Source organism: Filicampus tigris, chromosome 2 (assembly GCF_054856515.1).
Source record: "Filicampus tigris isolate MCC_2025a chromosome 2, RoL_Ftig_1.0, whole genome shotgun sequence".
Classification (NCBI taxonomy): Eukaryota; Metazoa; Chordata; class Actinopteri; order Syngnathiformes; family Syngnathidae; genus Filicampus; species Filicampus tigris.
In genome coordinates, this window is record NC_141218.1 from 16,631,325 (window position 1) to 16,655,789 (window position 24,465).

The window sequence follows — 24,465 nt, forward strand, 5'->3', positions numbered from 1 at the left end:
TGGAAAACAGAGAGAAGTGAGGAAAAACATATTTTTTATATCTTCCCATATAAGGTAACAGTTGTACAAAATGAAGCACTTTGAATATAAAAGCTAGAAAATATACAGAAGAAAATACTTTGGCTTTGTTTTGTAGTCATAATGCTGCCACCCAGTGGCTGCTGTACAGTCAGGCACATGAATTAAAGTCCATAGTCAACCCAGGTTAAAGTTCACCATATATTTATATATTTACACTAACATACTGCACTGTAAAACACTGAATTGTATGTTTTTGCTTTTTTTTAAACCCTTTTATTTTTCATGGCATCCATGTGTGTTTACGTCACACATTGGAGGAAGCCAAGCAGGGTGCATTTGGTGAGAAGAAGTCACTGGGGCAGAAGCCCTCCTCAGACAAATGTCCGTACTCATTGTTGTAGAAGGTCTGACCCGACAGCTGGTTGAAGAAATTTGGATGCGTGGAGCTGGTGGAGCCGAAGTTCCGACCAAAACAACCATGCGAGGCCGCCAGAGGCTCCGTGCTGCTGCTGCTGCTCATGCGTCTGGAGGTGAGACACCAAAATGGGCAATAAGTAAGAAAAAAAAAACATGTCAGACTTGTCTTGGTATCTACGTATTATTACAGTGGAACATCCAATATAGTGTTGAGGAGAATCCCATAAGCATAAGTTTGACCTATAAGACCAAAATATTTGTATGTATTTATAATAAATATGATCCAATACAAGTGCGGATGTTTGCCTCTGTGTGCCCTGCAATTGGCTGCAACCAATTCAGGGTGTCCCCTGCCTACTGCCCGAAGACAGCTGGGATAGGCTCCAGTGCGCCCCGCAATCTTTGTGAGGATAAGCGGTATCGATAATGGATGGATGGGTGATCCAAAACAAATGACAGTTTAGTTCATAATATTGCTTGCGTTTGTTAAAAAATACATGGGAAGAGTACCTTGAAAAAATAATCGCATATTACAGGGGAAGGGTTTCAAACTAGGGTTAAGGTTAACAGATAGGGTTTGAAACTAGGTTAGGGTTTCAAACTAGGGTTAGGGTGTCCAGTTAGGGTTTCAAACTAGAGTTAGGGTTTCAAACTAGGGTTAGGGTTTCCAGCTAGGGTTAGGTTTTCAAACTAGGGTAAGGGTTTCCAGCTAGGCTTTCAAACTAGGGTTAGGGTTTCCAGATAGGGTTAGGGTTTCAAACTAGGATTTCAAACTAGGGTTAGGATTTCAAACTAGGGTTAGGGTTTCAAACTAGGGTTAGGGTTTCCAGCTAGCGTCAGGGTTTCCAGCTAGGGTTTCAAACTAGGGTTAGGGTTTCCAGCTAGGGTTTCAAACTGGGGTTAGCGTTTCAAATTAGGGTTAGGATTTCAAACTAGGGTTAGGGTTTCAAACTAGGGTTAGGGCTTCCAGCTAGCGTTAGGGTTTCCAGCGAGGGTTTCAAACTAGGGTTAGGGTTTCCAGCTAGGGTTTCAAACTGGGGTTAGCGTTTCAAATTAGGGTTAGGTTTCCAAACTGGGATTAGGTTTTCAAACTAGGGTTAAGGTTTCCAGCAAGGGTTTCAAACTAGGATTAGGGTTTCAAACTAGGGTTAGGGTTTCCAGCTAGGGTTTCAAACTGGGGTTAGGGTTTTAAACTTGGGTTAGGGTTTGCAACTAGGGTTTCAAACGGGTTAGGGTTTCAAACTATGGTTAGGGTTTCAAACTTGGGTTAGGGTTTCAAACTAGGGTTAGGGTTTGCAACTAGGGTTTCAAACTAGGGTTAGGATTTCAAACTAGGGTTAGGGTTTCAAACTAAGGTTAGGGTTTCCAGCTAGGGTTTCAAACTAGGGTTAGGGTTTCCAGCTAGGGTTTGATATTAGGTTTAGGGTTTCCAGCAAGGGTTTCAAATTAGGGTTAGGGTTTCAAATTAGGGTTAGGTTTTCAAACTAAGGTTAGGGTTTCCAGCTAGGGTTTCAAATTAGGGTTAGGGTTTCCAGCTAGGGTTTCAAACTAGGGTTAAGGTTTCAAATTAGGGTTAGGGTATCAAACTAGGGTTAGGGTTTCAAACTACTGTTAGCGTTTCCAGCTAGGGTTTCAAACTACTGTTAGCGTTTCCAACTAGGGTTACGGTTTCCGGCTAGGGTTTTAAACTAGGATTACGGTTTCAAACTACGGTTAGGGTTTCAAACTAAGGTTAGGGTTTCCATCTAGGGTTTCAAATTAGGGTTAGGGTTTCAAACTAGGGTTAAGGTTTCAAACTAGGGTTAGGGGTTGCAGCTAGGGTTTGATATTAGGTTTAGGGTTTCCGGCTACGGTTTCAAACTAAGGTTAGGGTTTCCAGCTAGGGTTTCAAACTGGGGTTAGGGTTTCAAACTAGGGTTAGGGTTTGAAACTAGGGTTAGGGTTTCCAGCTAGGGTTTCAAACTGGGGTTAGGGTTTCAAATTAGGGTTAGGTTTTCAAAATGGGGTTAGGTTTTCAAACTAGGGTTAGGGTTTCCAGCAAGGGTTTCAAACTAGGGTTAGCGTTTCAAACTAGGGTTAGCGTTTCAAACTAGGGTTAGGGTTTCAAACACCAGTAAGGGTTTCCAGCTAGGGTTTCAAACTAGGATTATGGTTTCAAACTACGGTTAGGGTTTCAAACAAGGGTTAGGGTTTCAAACTAGGGTTAGGGTTTCCAGCTAGGGTTTCAAATTAGGGTTAGGGTTTCAAACTAGGGTTAGGGTTTCAAACTACAGTAAGGGTTTCCAGCTAGGGTTTCAAACTAGGATTATGGTTTCAAACTACGGTTAGGGTTTCAAACAAGGGTTAGGGTTTCAAACAGGGGTTAGGGTTTCAAACTAGGGTTAGGGTTTGCAACTAGGGTTTCAAACTAGAGTTAGGGTTTCAAACTAGGGTTAGGGTTTGCAACTAGGGTTTCAAACTAGAGTTAGGGTTTCAAACTAGGGTTAGGGTTTGCAACTAGGGTTTCAAACTAGGGTTAGGGTTTGCAACTAGGATTTCAAACTAGAGTTAGGGTTTCAAACTAGGGTTAGGGTTTGCAACTAGGGTTTCAAACTAGGGTTAGGGTTTGCAACTAGGGTTTCAAACTAGGGTTAGGGTTTCAAACTAGGGTTAGGGTTTCAAACTAGGGTTAGGGTTTCTAACTAGGGTTTCAAACTAGGGTTAGGGTTTCAAACTAGGGTTAGGGTTTCCAGCTAGGGTTTCAAATTAGGGTTGGGGTTTCCAGGTAGGATTTCAAACTAGGGTTAGGGTTTCAAACTAGGGTTAGGGTTTCCAGCTAGGGTTTCAAACTAGGGTTAGGGTTTCAAACTAGGGTTAGGGTTTCAAACTAGGGTTAGGGTTTGCAACTAGGGTTTCAAACTAGGATTAGGGTTTCAAACTAGGGTTAGAGTTTCAAACTAGAGTTAGGGTTTGCAGCTAGGGTTTCAAACTAGGGTTAGGGTTTCAAACTAGGGTTAGGGTTTCAAACTAGGGTTAGGGTTTGCAACTAGGGTTTCAAACTAGGGTTAGGGTTTCAAACTAGGGTTAGGGTTTGCAACTAGGGTTTCAAACTAGGGTTAGGGTTTCAAACTAGAGTTAGGGTTTGCAACTAGGGTTTCAAACTAGGATTAGGGTTTCAAACTAGGGTTAGGGTTTCAAACTAGGGTTAGGCTTTCCAGCTAGGGTTTCAAACTAGGGTTAGGGTTTCAAACTAGGGTTAGGGTTTCAAACTAGGGTTAGGGTTTCAAACTAGGGTTAGGGTTTCCAGTTAGGGTTTCAAACTAGGGTTAGGGTTTCAAACTAGGGTTAGGGTTTCAAACTAGGGTTAGGGTTTCAAACTAGGGTTAGGGTTTGCAACTAGGGTTTCGAACTAGGATTAGGGTTTCAAACTAGGGTTAGAGTTTCAAACTAGAGTTAGGGTTTGCAGCTAGGGTTTCAAACTAAGGTTAGGGTTTCAAACTAGGGTTAGGGTTTCAAACTAGGGTTAGGGTTTGCAACTAGGGTTTCAAACTAGGATTAGGGTTTCAAACTAGGGTTAGGGTTTCAAACTAGGGTTAGGCTTTCCAGCTAGGGTTTAAAACTAGGGTTAGGGTTTCAAACTAGGGTTAGGGTTTCAAACTAGGGTTAGGGTTTGCAACTAGGGTTTCAAATTAGGATTAGGGTTTCAAACTAGGGTTAGAGTTTCAAACTAGAGTTAGGGTTTCCAGCTAGGGTTTCAAACTAGGGTTAGGGTTTCAAACTAGGGTTAGGGTTTGCAACTAGGATTTCAAATTAGGGTTAGGGTTTCAAACTAGGGTTTCAAACTAGGGTTAGGGTTTGCAACTATGGTTTCAAACTAGGGTTAGGGTTTGCAACTAGGGTTTCAAACTAGGGTTAGGGTTTCAAACTAGGGTTAGGGTTTGCAACTAGGGTTTCAAACTCGGGTTAGGGTTTCAAACTAGGGTTAGGGTTTGCAACTAGGGTTTCAAACTCGGGTTAGGGTTTCAAACTAGGGTTAGGGTTGCAACTAGGGTTTCAAACTAGGGTTAAGGTTTGCAACTAGGGTTTCAAACTAAGATTAGGGTTTCAAACTAGGGTTAGGGTTTGCAACTAGGGTTTCAAACTAGGGTTAGGGTTTGCAACTAGGGTTTCAAACTAGGGTTAGGGTTTGCAACTAGGGTTTCACACTAGGGCTAGGGTTTCAAACTAGGGTAAGGATTTCAAACTAGGGTTAGGGTTTCAAACTAGGGTTTCAAACTAGGGTTAGGGTTTGCAACTATGGTTTCAAACTAGGGTTAGGGTTTGCAACTAGGGTTTCAAACTAGGGTTAGGGTTTCAAGCTAGGGTTTCAAACTAGGGTTAGGGTTTCAAACTAGGGTTAGGGTTTCAAACTAGGGTTTCAAACTAGGGGTAGGGTTTCAAACTAGGGTTAGGGTTTGCAACTAGGGTTAGGGTTTGCAACTAGGGTTTCAAACTGGGGTTAGGGTTTCAAACTAGGGTTAGGGTTTGCAACTAGGGTTTCAAACTAGGGTTAGGGTTTGCAACTAGGGTTTCAAACTAAGATTAGGGTTCCAAACTAGGGTTAGGGTTTGTAACTAGGGTTTCACACTAGGGCTAGGGTTTCAAACTAGGGTAAGGGTTTCAAACTAGGGTTTCAAACTAGGGTTAGGATTTCAAACTAGGGTTAGGGTTTCAAACTAGGGGTAGGGTTTGCAACTATGGTTTCAAACTAGGGTTAGGGTTTGCAACTAGGGTTTCAAACTAGGGTTAGGGTTTCAAACTAGGGTTAGGGTTTGCAACTAGGGTTTCAAACTCGGGTTAGGGTTTCAAACTAGGGTTAGGGTTTGCAACTAGGGTTTCAAACTCGGGTTAGGGTATCAAACTAGGGTTAGGGTTGCAACTAGGGTTTCAAACTAGGGTTAAGGTTTGCAACTAGGGTTTCAAACTAAGATTAGTGTTTCAAACTAGGGTTAGGGTTTGCAACTAGTGTTTCAAACTAGGGTTAGGGTTTGCAACTAGGGTTTCACACTAGGGGTAGGGTTTCAAACTAGGGTTAGGGTTTCAAACTAGGGTTAGGGTTTGCAACTAGGGTTTCAAACTAGGGTTAGGGTTTGCAACTAGGGTTTCAAACTAGGGTTAGGGTTTGCAACTAGGGTTTCACACTAGGGCTAGGGTTTCAAACTAGGGTAAGGGTTTCAAACTAGGGTTAGGGTTTCAAACTAGGGTTAGGGTTTGCAACTAGGGTTTCAAACTAGGGTTAGGGTTTGCAACTATGGTTTCAAACTAGGGTTAGGGTTTGCAACTAGGGTTTCAAACTAGGGTTAGGGTTTCAAACTAGGGTTTCAAACTAGGGTTAGGGTTTCAAACTAGGGTTAGGGTTTCAAACTAGGGTTTCAAACTAGGGTTGGGGTTTCAAACTAGGGTTTCAAACAAGGGTTGGGGTTTCAAACTAGGGTCAGGGTTTCAAACTAGGGTTAGGGATTCCAGCTAGGGTTCCAAAGCAGGGTTAGGGTTTCAAACTAGGGTTATGGTTTCAAACTAGGGTTTCAAACTCGGGTTAGGGTTTCAAACTAGGGTTAGGGTTTCAACTAGGGTTTCAAACTAGGGTTAGGGTTTCAAACTAGGGTTAGGGTTTCAAACTAGGGTTAGGGTTTGCAACTAGGGTTTCAAACTAGGGTTAGGGTTTCAAACTAGGGGTAGGGTTTCAAACTATGGTTTCATACTGGGGTTAGCGTTTGCAGCTAGGGTTTCAAACTAGGGTTAGGGTTTCAAACTAGGGTTAGGGTTTGCAACTAGGGTTTCAAACTAGGGTTAGGGTTTCAAACTACGGTTTCAAACTAGGGTTGGGGTTTCAAACTAGGGTTAGGGTTTCAAACTAGGATTAGGGTTTCAAACAAGGGTTTCAAACTAGGGTTAGGGTCTCAAACTAGAGTTAGGGTTTTAAATTAGGGTTAGGGTTTGCAACTACGGTTTCAAAATAGGGTTAGGGTTTCAAATTAGGGTTAGGGTTTGCAACTAGGGTTTCAAACTAGGGTTAGAGTTTCAGACTAGGGTTAGGGTTTCCAGCTAGGGTTTGAAATTAGGGTTAGGGTTTGTAGCTAGGGTTTCAAATTAGGGTTTCCAGCTAGGGTTTCAGAATAGCAATAGAGTTTCAAATTAGGATTCAGGTTTGTAACTAGGGTTAGGGTTTCCAGTTGGGGTTTCAAATTAGGGTTAAGATTTCAAACTAGGGTTATGGTTTCAAACTAGGGTTAGGGTTTCAAATTAGGGTTTCAAACTAGGGTTAGGGTTTCAAACTAAGGTTTCAAACTAGGGTTAGGATTTCAAACTAGGGTTAGGGTTTCAAACTAGGGTTAGGGTTTCAAACTAGGGTTAGGGTTTGCAACTGGGGTTTCAAATTAGGGTTAGGGTTTCAAACTAGAGTAAGGGTTTCAAACTAGGGTTTAAAACCAGGGTTACGGTTTCAAACTAGGGTTAGGTTTTCAAACTAGGGTTAGGATTTCAAACTCGGGTTTCAAACTGGGGTTAGGGTTTGCAACTAGGGTTTCAAACTAGGGTAGGGTTTCAAACTAGGGTTAGGGTTTCAAATTAGGGTTTCAAACTAGGGTTAGGGTTTGCAACTAGGGTTTCAAACTAGGGTTAGGGTTTCAAAATAGGATTAGGGTTTGCAACTAGGGTTTCAAACTAGGGTTTCAAACTAGGGTTAGGGTTTCAAACTAGGGTTAGGGTTTCAAACTAGGGTTTCAAACTAGGGTTAGGGTTTCAAACTAGGGTTAGGGTTTCAAACGGGTTAGGGTTTCAAACTGGGGTTAGGGTTTCAAACTAGGGTTTCAAACTAAGATTAGGGTTTCAAACTAGGGTTAGGGTTTGCAACTAGGGTTTCAAACAAGGGTTAGGGTTTGCAACTCGGGTTTCAAACTAGGGTTTCAAACTAAGGTTAGGGTTTCAAACTAGGGTTAGGGTTTGCAACTCGAGTTTCAAACTAGGGTTTCAAACTAGGGCTAGAGTTATTAAACTAGGTTTAGGGTTTCAAACTAGGTTTAGGGTATCAAACTAGGCTTAGGTTTTCAAACTACAGATTTACTATGGTTAGGATTTCAAACTAGGGTTAGGGTTTCCAGCTACGGTCTCAAATAAGGGTTAAGAGTTCCAGCTAGGGTTTCAAATTAGGGTTAGGGTTTCCAGCTAGGGTTTCAAAGTAGGGCAAGGGTTTCATATGAGGGTTAGCGCTTTAAACAAGGGTTAGGGTTTCAAACTATGGTTAGGGTTTCCACCTACGGTTTCAAACTAGGGTTAGAGTTTCAAACTAGGGTTTCAAACTAGGGTTAGGGTTTCAAACTAGGGTTAGGGTTTGCAACTAGGGTTTCAAATTAGGGTTAGGGTTTCCAGCAAGGGTTTCAAACTAGGGTTAGCGTTTCAAACTAGGGTTTGGGCTTCAAACTAGGGTTAGGGTTTCAATCTAGGGTTAGGGTTTGCAACTAGGGTTTCAAACTAGGTTTAGGGTTTGCAACTAGGGTTTCAAACGGGTTAGGGTTTCAAACTATGGTTAGGGTTTCAAACTTAGGTTAGGGTTTCAAACTGGGGTTAGGGTTTGCAACTAGGGTTTCAAACTAGGGTTAGGGTTTGCAACTAGGGTTTCAAACGGGTTAGGGTTTCAAACTATGGTTAGGGTTTGCAACTAGGGTTTCAAACTAGGGTTAGTGTTTGCAACTAGGGTTTCAAACTGGGGTTAGGGTTTCAAACTAGAGTTAGGGTTTGCAACTAGGGTTTCAAACTAGGGTTAGGGTTTCAAACTAGCGTTAGGGTTCGCAACTAGGGTTTCAAACTAGGGTTAGGGTTTCAATCTAGGGTTTCAAACTAGGGTTAGGGTTTGCAACTAGGGTTTCAAACTAGGGTTAGGGTTTCAAACTAGGGTTAGGGTTTGCAACTAGAGTTTCAAACGAGGGTTAGGGTTTCAAACTAGCGTTAGGGTTTGCAACTAGGGTTTCAAACTAGGGTTAGGGTTTCAATCTAGGGTTAGGGTTTCTAACTAGGGTTTCAAACTAGGGTTAGGGTTTTCAACTAGGGTTAGGGTTTCAAACTATGGTTAGGGTTTCAAACTTGGGTTAGGGTTTCAAACTAGGGTTAGGTTTTGCAACTAGGGTTAGGGTTTCAAACTAGGGTTAGGGTTTGCAACTAGGGTTTCAAACTAGGGTTAGGGTTTCAATCTATGGTTAGGGTTTGCAACTAGGGTTTAAAACTAGGGTTAGGGTTTGCAATTAGGGTTTCAAACGGTTTAGGGTTGCAAACTATGGTTAGAGTTTCAAACTTGGGTTAGGGTTTCAAACTAGGGTTAGGGTTTGCAACTAGGGTTTCAAATTAGGGTTAGGGTTTCAAACTAGGGTTAGGGTTTGCAACTAGGGTTTCAAACTAGGGTTAGGGTTTCAAACTAGGGTTAGGGTTTGCAACTAGAGTTTCAAACGAGGGTTAGGGTTTCAAACTAGCGTTAGGGTTTGCAACTAGGGTTTCGAACTAGGGTTAGGGTTTCAATCTAGGGTTAGGGTTTCTAACTAGGGTTTCAAACTAGGGTTAGGGTTTTCAACTAGGGTTAGGGTTTCAAACTATGGTTAGGGTTTCAAACTTGGGTTAGGGTTTCAAACTAGGGTTAGGTTTTGCAACTAGGGTTAGGGTTTCAAACTAGGGTTAGAGTTTGCAACTAGGGTTTCAAACTAGGGTTAGGGTTTCAATCTATGGTTAGGGTTTGCAACTAGGGTTTAAAACTAGGGTTAGGGTTTGCAATTAGGGTTTCAAACGGTTTAGGGTTGCAAACTATGGTTAGAGTTTAAAACTTGGGTTAGGGTTTCAAACTAGGGTTAGGGTTTGCAACTAGGGTTTCAAATTAGGGTTAGGGTTTCAAACTAGGGTTAGGATTTGCAACTAGGGTTTCAAACTAGGGTTAGGGTTTGCAACTAGGGTTTCAAACGGTTTAGGGTTTCAAACTATGGTCAGGGTTTCAAACTTGGGTTAGGGTTTCAAACTAGGGTTAGGGTTTGCAACTAGGGTTTCAAAATAGGGTTAGGGTTTCAAACTAGGGTTAGGGTTCGCAACTAGGGTTTCAAACTAGGGTTAGGGTTTCAAACGAAGGTTAGGGTTTGCAACTAGGGTTTCAAAATAGGGTTAGGGTTTCAAACTAGGGTTAGGGTTCGCAACTAGGAAACCCTTACCGTAGTTTCTAACCCTAACCCTAATTTGAAACCATAACCCCAGTTTGAAACCCTAGCTGGAAACCCTAACCCTAGTTTGAAACCCTTGCTGGAAACCCTAACCCTAATTTGAAACCCTAGCTAGAAACCCTAACCCTAGTTTGAAAACCTTAACCCTAGTTTGAAACCCTAGTTGCAAACCCTAACCCTAGTTTGAAACCCTAACCCTAGTTTGAAACCCTAACCCTAGTTTGAAACCCAAACCCTAGTTTGAAACCCTAGTTTGAAACCCTAAACCTAGTATGAAACCCTAGTTTGAAACCCTAACCCTAGTTTGAAACCCTGACCCTAGTTTGAAACCCTAGTTGCAAACCCTAACCCTAGTTTGAAACCCTAGCCCTAGTTTGAAACCCTAACCCTAATTTGAAACCATAGTTGCAAACCCTAACCCTAGTTTAAAACCCTAACCCTAGTTTGAAACCCTAGCTGGAAACACTAACCCTAGTTTGAAACCCTTGCTGGAAACCCTAACCCTAGTTTGAAACCCTACCTGGAAACCCTAACCCTAGTTTGAAACCCTAACCCTAGTTTGAAACCCTAGTTTGAAACCCTAACCCTAGTTTGAAATCCTGATTTAAAACACTAACCCTTGTTTGAAACCCTAACCCTAGTTTGAAACCCTAGTTGCAACCCCTAACCATAGTTTGAAACCCTAACCCGTTGAAACCCTAGTCTGAAACCCTAGTTGAAAAACCTAACCCTAGTTTGAAACCCTAGTTGCCAACCCTAACCCTAGTTTGAAACCCTAACCCTAGTTTGAAACCCTAGTTTGAAACCCTAACCCTAGTTTGAAACCCTAACCCAAGTTTGAAACCCTAACCATAGTTTGAAACCCTAACCCGTTTGAAACCCTAGTTGCAAACCCTAAACCTAGTTTGAAACCCTAGTTGCAAACCCTAACCCTAGTTTGAAACCCTAATCCTAATTTGAAAACCTTGTTGCAAACCCTAACCCTAGTTTGAAACCGTAGTTGCAAACCCTAACCCTAGTTTGAAACCCTAACCCTAGTTTGAAACCCTAACCCTAGTTTGAAATACTAGTTACAAACCCTAACCCTAGTTTGAATTCCTAACCCTAGTTTGAAACCCTAACCCTAGTTTGAAACCCTAGTTGAAAACCCTAACCCTAGTTTGAAACCCTAATCCTAGTTTGGAACCCTAGTTGCAAACCCTAACCCTAGTTTGAAACCCTAGTTGCAAACCCTAACCCTAGTTTGAAACCCTAACCCTAATTTGAAAACCTTGTTGAAAACTCTAACCGTAGTTTGAAACCCTAACCCTAGTTTGAAACCCTAGTACGAAACCCTAGTTTGAAACCCTAACCCTAATTTGAAACCCTAACCCTAGTTTGAACCCCTAGTATGAAACCCTAGTTGCAAACCCTAATCCTAGTTTGAAACCCTAACCCTAGTTTGAAACCCTAGTTGCAAACCCTAACCCTAGTTTGAAACCCTAACCCTAGTTTGAAACCCTAACCCTAGTTTGATACCCTAGTATGAAACCCTAGTTTGAAACCCTAACCCTAATTTGAAACCCTAACCCTAGTTTGAACCCCTAGTATGAAACCCTAGTTTGAAACCCTAACCCTAGTTTGAAACCCTAACCCTAGTTTGAAACCCTAGTTGCAAACCCCAACCCTAGTTTGAAACCCTAACCCTAGTTTGAAACCCTAGTTGCAAACCCTAACCCTAGTTTGAAACCCTAACCCTAGTTTGAAACCCGAACCCTAGTTTGATACCCTAGTATGAAACCCTAGTTTGAAACCCTAACCGTAATTTGAAACCCTAACCCTAGTTTGAACCCCTAGTATGAAACCCTAGTTGCAAACCCTAACCCTAGTTTGAAACCCTAACCCTAGTTTGAAACCCTAGTATGAAACCCTAGTTTGGAACCCTAACCCTAGTTTGAGACCCTAGTTGTAAACTCTAACCCTAGTTTGAAACCCTAATTGCAAACCCTAACCCTAGTTTGAAAACCTAACCCTAGTTTGAAACCCTAACCCTAGTTTGAAACCCTAACCCTAGTTTGATACCCTAGTATGAAACCCTAGTTTGAAACCCTAACACTAATATGAAACCCTAACCCTAGTTTGAGCCCCTAGTATGAAACCGTAGTTGCAAACCCTAACCCTAGTTTGAAACCCTAACCCTAGTTTGAAACCCTAGTATGACACCCTAGTTTGAAACCCTAACCCTAGTTTGAAACCCTAGTTGTAAACCCTAACCCTAATTTGAAACCCTAGTTGCAAACCCTAACCCTAGTTTGAAACCCTAACCCTAGTTTGAAACCCTAACCCTAGTTTGAAACCCTAGTATGAAACCCTAACCCTAGTTTGAAACCCTCACGCTAGTTTGAAACCCTAACCCTAGTTTGAAACCCTAGTATGAAACCCTAGTTTGAAACCCTAACCCTAGTTCAAAACCCTAACCCTAGTTTGAAACCCTAGTATGAAACCCTAGTTTGAAACCCTAACCCTAATTTGAAACCCTAACCCTAGTTTGAACCCCTAGTTTGAAACCCTAGTTTGAAACCCTAACCCTAGTTTGAAACCCTAGTTGAAAACCCTAACCCTAGTTTGAAACCCTAACCCTAGTTTGAAACCCTAGTTGCAAACCCTAACCCTAGTTTGAAACCCTAACCCTAGTTTGAAACCCTAACCCTAGTTTGAAACCCTAGTATGAAACCCTAGTTTGAAACCCTAACCCTAATTTGAAACCCTAACCCTAGTTTGAACCCCTAGTATGAAACCCTAGTTGCAAACCCTAACCCTAGTTTGAAACCCTAGTTGCAAACCCTAACCCTAGTTTGAAACCCTAACCCTTGTTTGAAACCCTAGTTGCAAACCCTAACCCTAGTTTGAAACCCTAACCCTAGTTTGAAACCCTAGTATGAAACCCTAGTTTGAAACCCTAACCCTAGTTTGAAACCCTAATCCTAGTTTGAGACCCTAGTATGAAACCCTAGTTTGAAACCCTAACCCTAATTTGAAACCCTAACCCTAGTTTGAACCCCTAGTTTGAAACCCTAGTTGCAAACCCTAACCCTAGTTTGAAACCCTAACCCTAGTTTGAAACCCTAGTATGAAACCCTAGTTTGAAACCCTAACCCTAGTTTGAAACCCTAGTATGAAACCCTAGTTTGAAACCCTAACCCTAATTTGAAACCCTAACCCTAGTTTGAACCCCTAGTATGTAACCCTAGTTGCAAACCCTAACCCTAGTTTGAAACCCTAACCCTAGTTTGAAACCCTAGTTGCAAACCCTAACCCTAGTTTGAAACCCTAACCCTAGTTTGAAACCCTAGTTGCAAACCCTAACCCTAGTTTGACACCCTAACCCTAGTTTGAAACCCTAACACTAGTTTGAAACCCTAGTATGAAAACCTAGTTTGAAACCCTAACCCTAGTTTGAAACCCTAACCCTAGTTTGACACCCTAGTATGAAACCCTAGTTTGAAACCCTAACCCTAATTTGAAACCCTAACCCTAGTTTGAACCCCTAGTTTGAAACCCTAGTTGCAAACCTTAACCCTAATTTGAAACCCTAACCCTAGTTTGAAACCCTAGTATGAAACCCTAGTTTGAAACCCTAACCCTAGTTTGAAACCCTAGTTGTAAACCCTAACCCTAGTTTGAAACCCTAATTGCAAACCCTAACCCTAGTTTGAAACCCTAACCCTAGTTTGAAACCCTAACCCTAGTTTGAAACCCTAATTGCAAACCCTAACCCTACTTTGAAACCCTAGTTGCAAACCCTAACCCTAGTTTGATACCCTAACCCTAGTTTGAAACACTAGTTTGAAACCCTAACCCTAGTTTGAAACCCTAACCCTAGTTTGAAACCCTAACCCTAGTTTGAAACCCTTGTTGCAAACCCTAACCCTAGTTTGAAAACGTAACCCTAGTTTGAAACACTAGTTTGAAACCCTAACCCTAGTTTGAAACCCTAACCCTAGTTTGAGACCCTAGTTTGAAACCCTAACCCTAGTTTGAAACCCTAACCCTAGTTTGAAACCCTAGTATGAAACCCTTGTTTGAAACCATAACCCTAGTTTGAAACCCTAGTTGTAAACCATAACCCTAGTTTGAAACCCTAATTGCAAACCCTAACCCTAGTTTGAAACCCTAACCCTAGTTTGAAACCCTAACCCTAGTTTGAAACCCTAACCCTAGTTTGAAACCCTAGTTGCAAACCCTAACCCTACTTTGAAACCCTAGTTGCAAACCCTAACCCTAGTTTGAAACCCTAACCCTAGTTTGAAACCCTAGTTGCAAACCCTAACCCTAGTTTGAAACCCTAACCCTAGCTTGAAACCCTAGTTGTAAACCCTAACCCTAGTTTGAAACCCTAATTGCAAACCCTAACCCTAGTTTGAAACCCTAACCCTAGTTTGAAACCCTAACCCTAGTTTGAAACCCTAACCTGTTTGAAACCCTAGTTGCAAACCCTAACCCTAGTTTGAAACCCTAGTTGCAAACCCTAACCCTAGTTTGAAACCCTAACCCTAATTTGAAACCCTAGTTGCAAACCCTAACCCTAGTTTGAAACCCTAACCCTAGTTTGAAACCCTAACCCTAGTTTGAAACCGTAGTTGCAAACCCTAACCCTAGTTTGAAACCCTAACCCTAGTTTGAAACCCTAACCCTAGTTTGAAACCCTAACCCTAGTTTGAAACCCTAGCTGGAAACCCTAACTCTAGTCTGAAACCCTAACCCTAGTTTGAAACCCTAATCCTAGTTTGAAACCCTAACCCTAGTTTGAAACCCTAATCCTAGTTTGAAACCCTAGTTGCAAACCCTAACCCTAGTTTGAAACCCTAGTCGCAAACCCTAACCCTAGTTTGAAACCCTAACCCTAATTTGAAACCCTAGTTGCAAACCCTAACCCTAGTTTGAAACCCTAACCCTAGTTTGAAACCCTAACCCTAGTTTGAAACCGTAGTTGCAAACCCTAATCCTAGTTTGAAACCCTAGTTGCAAACCCTAACCCTAGTTTGAAACCCTAGTTGCAAACCCTAACCCTAGTTTGAAACCCTAACCCTAGTTTGAAACCCTAGTATGAAACCCTAGTTTGAAACCCTAACCCTAGTTTGAAACCCTAGTATGAAACCCTAGTTTGAAACCCTAACCCTAATTTGAAACCCTAACCCTAGTTTGAACCCCTAGTATGTAACCCTAGTTGCAAACCCTAACCCTAGTTTGAAACCCTAACCCTAGTTTGAAACCCTAGTATGAAACCCTAGTTTGAATCCCTAACCCTAATTTGAAACCCTAACCCTAGTTTGAACCCCTAGTATGTAACCCTAGTTGCAAACCCTAACCCTAGTTTGAAACCCTAACCCTAGTTTGAAACCCTAGTTGCAAACCCTAACCCTAGTTTGAAACCCTAACCCTAGTTTGAAACCCTAGTTGCAAACCCTAACCCTAGTTTGACACCCTAACCCTAGTTTGAAACCCTAACACTAGTTTGAAACCCTAGTATGAAAACCTAGTTTGAAACCCTAACCCTAGTTTGAAACCCTAACCCTAGTTTGACACCCTAGTATGAAACCCTAGTTTGAAACCCTAACCCTAATTTGAAACCCTAACCCTAGTTTGAACCCCTAGTTTGAAACCCTAGTTGCAAACCTTAACCCTAGTTTGAAACCCTAACCCTAGTTTGAAACCCTAGTATGAAACCCTAGTTTGAAACCCTAACCCTAGTTTGAAACCCTAGTTGTAAACCCTAACCCTAGTTTGAAACCCTAATTGCAAACCCTAACCCTAGTTTGAAACCCTAACCCTAGTTTGAAACCCTAACCCTAGTTTGAAACCCTAGTTGCAAACCCTAACCCTACTTTGAAACCCTAGTTGCAAACCCTAACCCTAGTTTGATACCCTAACCCTAGTTTGAAACACTAGTTTGAAACCCTAACCCTAGTTTGAAACCCTAACCCTAGTTTGAAACCCTAACCCTAGTTTGAAACCCTTGTTGCAAACCCTAACCCTAGTTTGAAAACGTAACCCTAGTTTGAAACACTAGTTTGAAACCCTAACCCTAGTTTGAAACCCTAACCCTAGTTTGAGACCCTAGTTTGAAACCCTAACCCTAGTTTGAAACCCTAACCCTAGTTTGAAACCCTAGTATGAAACCCTTGTTTGAAACCATAACCCTAGTTTGAAACCCTAGTTGTAAACCATAACCCTAGTTTGAAACCCTAATTGCAAACCCTAACCCTAGTTTGAAACCCTAACCCTAGTTTGAAACCCTAACCCTAGTTTGAAACCCTAACCCTAGTTTGAAACCCTAGTTGCAAACCCTAACCCTACTTTGAAACCCTAGTTGCAAACCCTAACCCTAGTTTGAAACCCTAACCCTAGTTTGAAACCCTAGTTGCAAACCCTAACCCTAGTTTGAAACCCTAACCCTAGCTTGAAACCCTAGTTGTAAACCCTAACCCTAGTTTGAAACCCTAATTGCAAACCCTAACCCTAGTTTGAAACCCTAACCCTAGTTTGAAACCCTAACCCTAGTTTGAAACCCTAACCTGTTTGAAACCCTAGTTGCAAACCCTAACCCTAGTTTGAAACCCTAGTTGCAAACCCTAACCCTAGTTTGAAACCCTAACCCTAATTTGAAACCCTAGTTGCAAACCCTAACCCTAGTTTGAAACCCTAACCCTAGTTTGAAACCCTAACCCTAGTTTGAAACCGTAGTTGCAAACCCTAACCCTAGTTTGAAACCCTAACCCTAGTTTGAAACCCTAACCCTAGTTTGAAACCCTAACCCTAGTTTGAAACCCTAGCTGGAAACCCTAACTCTAGTCTGAAACCCTAACCCTAGTTTGAAACCCTAATCCTAGTTTGAAACCCTAACCCTAGTTTGAAACCCTAATCCTAGTTTGAAACCCTAGTTGCAAACCCTAACCCTAGTTTGAAACCCTAGTCGCAAACCCTAACCCTAGTTTGAAACCCTAACCCTAATTTGAAACCCTAGTTGCAAACCCTAACCCTAGTTTGAAACCCTAACCCTAGTTTGAAACCCTAACCCTAGTTTGAAACCGTAGTTGCAAACCCTAATCCTAGTTTGAAACCCTAGTTGCAAACCCTAACCCTAGTTTGAAACCCTAGTTGCAAACCCTAACCCTAGTTTGAAACCCTAACCCTAGTTTGAAACCCTAGTATGAAACCCTAGTTTGAAACCCTAACCCTAGTTTGAAACCCTAGTATGAAACCCTAGTTTGAAACCCTAACCCTAATTTGAAACCCTAACCCTAGTTTGAACCCCTAGTATGTAACCCTAGTTGCAAACCCTAACCCTAGTTTGAAACCCTAACCCTAGTTTGAAACCCTAGTATGAAACCCTAGTTTGAATCCCTAACCCTAATTTGAAACCCTAACCCTAGTTTGAACCCCTAGTATGTAACCCTAGTTGCAAACCCTAACCCTAGTTTGAAACCCTAACCCTAGTTTGAAACCCTAGTTGCAAACCCTAACCCTAGTTTGAAACCCTAACCCTAGTTTGAAACCCTAGTTGCAAACCCTAACCCTAGTTTGACACCCTAACCCTAGTTTGAAACCCTAACACTAGTTTGAAACCCTAGTGTGAAAACCTAGTTTGAAACCCTAACCCTAGTTTGAAACCCTAACCCTAGTTTGACACCCTAGTATGAAACCCTAGTTTGAAACCCTAACCCTAATTTGAAACCCTAACCCTAGTTTGAACCCCTAGTTTGAAACCCTAGTTGCAAACCTTAACCCTAGTTTGAAACCCTAACCCTAGTTTGAAACCCTAGTATGAAACCCTAGTTTGAAACCCTAACCCTAGTTTGAAACCCTAGTTGTAAACCCTAACCCTAGTTTGAAACCCTAATTGCAAACCCTAACCCTAGTTTGAAACCCTAACCCTAGTTTGAAACCCTAACCCTAGTTTGAAACCCTAGTTGCAAACCCTAACCCTACTTTGAAACCCTAGTTGCAAACCCTAACCCTAGTTTGATACCCTAACCCTAGTTTGAAACACTAGTTTGAAACCCTAACCCTAGTTTGAAACCCTAACCCTAGTTTGAAACCCTAACCCTAGTTTGAAACCCTTGTTGCAAACCCTAACCCTAGTTTGAAAACGTAACCCTAGTTTGAAACACTAGTTTGAAACCCTAACCCTAGTTTGAAACCCTAACCCTAGTTTGAGACCCTAGTTTGAAACCCTAACCCTAGTTTGAAACCCTAACCCTAGTTTGAAACCCTAGTATGAAACCCTTGTTTGAAACCATAACCCTAGTTTGAAACCCTAGTTGTAAACCATAACCCTAGTTTGAAACCCTAATTGCAAACCCTAACCCTAGTTTGAAACCCTAACCCTAGTTTGAAACCCTAACCCTAGTTTGAAACCCTAACCCTAGTTTGAAACCCTAGTTGCAAACCCTAACCCTACTTTGAAACCCTAGTTGCAAACCCTAACCCTAGTTTGAAACCCTAACCCTAGTTTGAAACCCTAGTTGCAAACCCTAACCCTAGTTTGAAACCCTAACCCTAGCTTGAAACCCTAGTTGTAAACCCTAACCCTAGTTTGAAACCCTAATTGCAAACCCTAACCCTAGTTTGAAACCCTAACCCTAGTTTGAAACCCTAACCCTAGTTTGAAACCCTAACCTGTTTGAAACCCTAGTTGCAAACCCTAACCCTAGTTTGAAACCCTAGTTGCAAACCCTAACCCTAGTTTGAAACCCTAACCCTAATTTGAAACCCTAGTTGCAAACCCTAACCCTAGTTTGAAACCCTAACCCTAGTTTGAAACCCTAACCCTAGTTTGAAACCCTAACCCTAGTTTGAAACCGTAGTTGCAAACCCTAACCCTAGTTTGAAACCCTAACCCTAGTTTGAAACCCTAACCCTAGTTTGAAACCCTAACCCTAGTTTGAAACCCTAGCTGGAAACCCTAACTCTAGTCTGAAACCCTAACCCTAGTTTGAAACCCTAATCCTAGTTTGAAACCCTAACCCTAGTTTGAAACCCTAATCCTAGTTTGAAACCCTAGTTGCAAACCCTAACCCTAGTTTGAAACCCTAGTTGCAAACCCTAACCCTAGTTTGAAACCCTAACCCTAATTTGAAACCCTAGTTGCAATCCCTAACCCTAGTTTGAAACCCTAACCCTAGTTTGAAACCCTAACCCTAGTTTGAAACCGTAGTTGCAAACCCTAATCCTAGTTTGAAACCCTAGTTGCAAACCCTAACCCTAGTTTGAAACCCTAGTTGCAAACCCTAACCCTAGTTTGAAACCCTAACCCTAGTTTGAAACCCTAACCCTAGTTTGAAACCCTAGCTGGAAACCCTAACTCTAGTTTGAAACCCTAACTGTAGTTTGAAACCCTAATCCTAGTTTGAAACACTAGTTGCAAACCCTAACCCTAGTTTGAAACCCTAACCCTAGTTTGAAACCCTAACCCTAGTTTGAAACCCTAGTTGAAAACCCTAACCCTAGTTTGAAACCCTAACCCTAGTTTGAAACCCTAGTTGCAAACCCTAACCCTAGTTTGAAACCCTAACCCTAGTTTGAAACCCTAGTTGCAAACCCTAACCCTAGTTTGAAACCCTAAACCTAGTTTGAAACCCTAGTTTGAAACCCTAACCCTAGTTTGAATTCCTAACCCTAGTTTGAAACCCTAACCCTAGTTTGAAACCCTCGTTGCAAACCCTAACCCTAGTTTGAAACCCTAACCCTAGTTTGAAACTCTAGTTGCAAACCCTAACCCTAGTTTGAAACCCTAACCCTAGTTTGAAACCCTAACCCTAGTTTGAAACCCTAGTTTGAAAACCTAACCCTAGTTGAAAACCCTAACCCTAGTTTGAAACCCTAACCCTAGTTTGAAACCCTCGTTGCAAACCCTAACCCTAGTTTGAAACCCTAACCCTAGTTTGAAACCCTAACCCTAGCTTGAAACCCTAGTTGTAAACCCTAACCCTAGTTTGAAACCCTAATTGCAAACCCTAACCCTAGTTTGAAACCCTAACCCTAGTTTGAAACCCTAACCCTAGTTTGAAACCCAAACCTGTTTGAAACCCTAGTTGCAAACCCTAACCCTAATTTGAAACCCTAGTTGCAAACCCTAACCCTAGTTTGAAACCCTAGTTTGAAAACCTAACCCTAGTTTGAAACCCTAACCCTAGTTTGAAACCCTAGTTGCAAACCCTAACCCTAGTTTGAAACCCTAACCCTAGTTTGAAACCCTAGTTGAAAACCCTAACCCTAGTTTGAAACCCTAGTTGCAAACCCTAACCCTAGTTTGAAACCCTAACCCTAGTTTGAAAACCCTTGTTTGAAACCCTAACCCTAGTTTGAAACCCTGACCCTAGTTACAAACCCTAACCCTAGTTTGAAACCCTAACCCTAGTTTGAAACCCTAGTTGCAAACCCTAACCCTAGTTTGAAACCCTAACCCTAGTTTGAAACCCTAGTTTGAAACCCTAACCATAGTTTGAAACCCTAACCCTAGTTTGAAACCCTAGTTTGAAATCTTAACCCTAGTTTGAAACCCTAACCCGTTTGAAACCCTAGTTTCAAACCCTAACCCTGGTTTGAAACCCTAACCCTAGTTTGAAACCCTCGTTTGAAACCGTAACCTTAGTTTGAAACCCTAACCCTAGTTTGAAACCCTAGTTGCAAAGCCTAACCCCAGTTTGAAACCCTAGTTTGAAACCCTAACCCTAGTTTGAAACCCTAACCCTAGTTTGAAACCCTAGTTTGAAAACCTAACCCTAGTTTGAAACCCTAGTTGCAAACCCTAACCCTAGTTTGAAACCCTAACCCTAGTTTGAAACCCTAGTTTGAAACCCTAACCCTAGTTTGAATTCCTAACCCTAGTTTGAAACCCTAACCCTAGTTTGAAACCCTCGTTGCAAACCCTAACCCTAGTTTGAAACCCTAACCCTAGTTTGAAACCCTAGTTGCAAACCCTAACCCTAGTTTGAAACCCTAACCCTAGCTTGAAACCCTAGTTGTAAACCCTAACCCTAGTTTGAAACCCTAATTGCAAACCCTAACCCTAGTTTGAAACCCTAACCCTAGTTTGAAACCCTAACCCTAGTTGGAAACCCTAACCTGTTTGAAACCCTAGTTGCAAACCCTAACCCTAGTTTGAAACCCTAGTTGCAAACCCTAACCCTAGTTTGAAACCCTAACCCTAGTTTGAAACCCTAGTTGCAAACCCTACACCTAGTTTGAAACCCTAACCCTAGTTTGAAACCCTAACCCTAGTTTGAAACCCTAACCCTAATTTGAAACCCTAGTTGCAAACCCAACCCTAGTTTGAAACCCTAACCCTAGTTTGAAACCCTAACCCTAGTTTGAAACCGTAGTTGCAAACCCTAACCCTAGTTTGAAACCCTAACCCTAGTTTGAAACCCTAACCCTAGTTTGAAACCCTAACCCTAGTTTGAAACCCTAGCTGGAAACCCTAACTCTAGTTTGAAACCCTAACCCTAGTTTGAAACCCTAATCCTAGTTTGAAACCCTAACCCTAGTTTGAAACCCTAATCCTAGTTTGAAACCCTAGTTGCAAACCCTAACCCTAGTTTGAAACCCTAGTTGCAAACCCTAACCCTAGTTTGAAACCCTAACCCTAGTTTGAAACCCTAACCCTAGTTTGAAACCCTAGCTGGAAACCCTAACTCTAGTTTGAAACCCTAACCGTAGTTTGAAACCCTAATCCTAGTTTGAAACCCTAGTTGCAAACCCTAACCCTAGTTTGAAACCCTAACCCTAGTTTGAAACCCTAACCCTAGTTTGAAACCCTAACCCTAGTTTGAAACCCTAGTTGAAAACCCTAACCCTAGTTTGAAACCCTAACCCTAGTTTGAAACCCTAGTTGCAAACCCTAACCCTAGTTTGAAACCCTAACCCTAGTTTGAAACCCTAGTTGCAAACCCTAACCCTAGTTTGAAACCCTAACCCTAGTTTGAAACCCTAGTTTGAAACCCTAACCCTAGTTTGAATTCCTAACCCTAGTTTGAAACCCTAACCCTAGTTTGAAACCCTCGTTGCAAACCCTAACCCTAGTTTGAAACCCTAACCCTAGTTTGAAACCCTAGTTGCAAACCCTAACCCTAGTTTGAAACCCTAACCCTAGTTTGAAACCCTAACCCTAGTTTGAAACCCTAGTTTGAAAACCTAACCCTAGTTGAAAACCCTAACCCTAGTTTGAAACCCTAACCCTAGTTTGAAACCCTAAACTGTTTGAAACCCTAGTTGCAAACCCTAACCCTAGTTTGAAACCCTAGTTGCAAACCCTAACCCTAGTTTGAAACCCTAACCCTAATTTGAAACCCTAGTTGCAAACCCTAACCCTAGTTTGAAACCCTAACCCTAGTTTGAAACCCTAACCCTAGTTTGAAACCGTAGTTTCAAACCCTAACCCTAGTTTGAAACCCTAACCCTAGTTTGAAACCCTAACCCTAGTTTGAAACCCTAGCTGGAAACCCTAACTCTAGTTTGAAACCCTAACCCTAGTTTGAAACCCTAATCCTAGTTTGAAACCCTAACCCTAGTTTGAAACCCTAACCCTAGTTTGAAACCCTAGTTGAAAACCCTAACCCTAGTTTGAAACCCTAACCCTAGTTTGAAACCCTAGTTGCAAACCCTAACCCTAGTTTGAAACCCTAACCCTAGTTTGAAACCCTAACCCTAGTTTGAAACCCTAGTTGAAAACCCTAACCCTAGTTTGAAACCCTAACCCTAGTTTGAAACCCTAGTTGCAAACCCTAACCCTAGTTTGAAACCCTAACCCTAGTTTGAAACCCTAGTTGCAAACCCTAACCCTAGTTTGAAACCCTAACCCTAGTTTGAAACCCTAGTTTGAAACCCTAACCCTAGTTTGAATTCCTAACCCTAGTTTGAAACCCTAACCCTAGTTTGAAACCCTCGTTGCAAACCCTAACCCTAGTTTGAAACCCTAACCCTAGTTTGAAACCCTAGTTGCAAACCCTAACCCTAGTTTGAAACCCTAACCCTAGTTTGAAACCCTAGTTGCAAACCCTAACCCTAGTTTGAAAACCTAACCCTAGTTGAAAACCCTAACCCTAGTTTGAAACCCTAACCCTAGTTTGAAACCCTAAACTGTTTGAAACCCTAGTTGCAAACCCTAACCCTAGTTTGAAACCCTAGTTGCAAACCCTAACCCTAGTTTGAAACCCTAACCCTAATTTGAAACCCTAGTTGCAAACCCTAACCCTAGTTTGAAACCCTAACCCTAGTTTGAAACCCTAACCCTAGTTTGAAACCGTAGTTTCAAACCCTAACCCTAGTTTGAAACCCTAACCCTAGTTTGAAACCCTAACCCTAGTTTGAAACCCTAGCTGGAAACCCTAACTCTAGTTTGAAACCCTAACCCTAGTTTGAAACCCTAATCCTAGTTTGAAACCCTAACCCTAGTTTGAAACCCTAATCCTAGTTTGAAACCCTAGTTGCAAACCCTAACCCTAGTTTGAAACCCTAGTTGCAAACCCTAACCCTAGTTTGAAACCCTAACCCTAGTTTGAAACCCTAGCTGGAAACCCTAACTCTAGTTTGAAACCCTAACCGTAGTTTGAAACCCTAATCCTAGTTTGAAACCCTAGTTGCAAACCCTAACCCTAGTTTGAAACCCTAACCCTAGTTTGAAACCCTAGTTGAAAACCCTAACCCTAGTTTGAAACCCTAACCCTAGTTTGAAACCCTAGTTGCAAACCCTAACCCTAGTTTGAAACCCTAACCCTAGTTTGAAACCCTAGTTGCAAACCCTAACCCTAGTTTGAAACCCTAACCCTAGTTTGAAACCCTAGTTTGAAACCCTAACCCTAGTTTGAATTCCTAACCCTAGTTTGAAACCCTAACCCTAGTTTGAAACCCTCGTTGCAAACCCTAACCCTAGTTTGAAACCCTAACCCTAGTTTGAAACCCTAGTTGCAAACCCTAACCCTAGTTTGAAACCCTAACCCTAGTTTGAAACCCTAACCCTAGTTTGAAACCCTAGTTTGAAAACCTAACCCTAGTTGAAAACCCTAACCCTAGTTTGAAACCCTAACCCTAGTTTGAAACCCTCGTTGCAAACCCTAACCCTAGTTTGAAACCCTAACCCTAGTTTGAAACCCTAGTTGCAAACCCTAACCCTAGTTTGAAACCCTAACCCTAGTTTGAAACCCTAACCCTAGTTTGAAACCCTAGTTTGAAAACCTAACCCTAGTTTGAAACCCTAACCCTAGTTTGAAACCCTAGTTGCAAACCCTAACCCTAGTTTGAAACCCTAACCCTAGTTTGAAACCCTAGTTTGAAACCCTAACCATAGTTTGAAACCCTAACCCTAGTTTGAAACCCTAGTTTGAAATCTTAACCCTAGTTTGAAACCCTAACCCGTTTGAAACCCTAGTTTCAAACCCTAACCCTGGTTTGAAACCCTAACCCTAGTTTGAAACCCTCGTTTGAAACCGTAACCTTAGTTTGAAACCCTAACCCTAGTTTGAAACCCTAGTTGCAAAGCCTAACCCCAGTTTGAAACCCTAGTTTGAAACCCTAACCCTAGTTTGAAACCCTAACCCTAGTTTGAAACCCTAGTTTGAAAACCTAACCCTAGTTTGAAACCCTAGTTGCAAACCCTAACCCTAGTTTGAAACCCTAACCCTAGTTTGAAAACCCTTGTTTGAAACCCTAACCCTAGTTTGAAACCCTGACCCTAGTTTGAAACCCTAAACTTAGTTTGAAACCCTAACCCTAGTTTGAAACCCTAGCTGGATACCCTAAACCTAATTTGAAACCCTAGCTGGAAACCCTAACCCTAATT

The 24,465-nt window shown here is 41.9% G+C and overlaps 1 protein-coding gene across 5 annotated transcripts in view; it reads right to left on the reverse strand.

Moving 5' to 3' along the window:
- Positions 1 to 73: 73 nt before the first annotated feature.
- The window catches only part of flt4 (fms related receptor tyrosine kinase 4), a 96,295-nt gene continuing 71,903 nt past the window's right edge, over positions 74 to 24,465 (reverse strand). For all 5 annotated transcript variants that reach the window (XM_086018521.1, XM_086018509.1, XM_086018516.1 and 2 more), the window contains one exon: positions 74 to 545. In XM_086018521.1, coding sequence (XP_085874647.1) covers positions 326 to 545 — 220 coding nt within the window. In that variant the 3' untranslated portion in view covers positions 74 to 325. The remainder of the gene's footprint in view (positions 546 to 24,465) is intronic.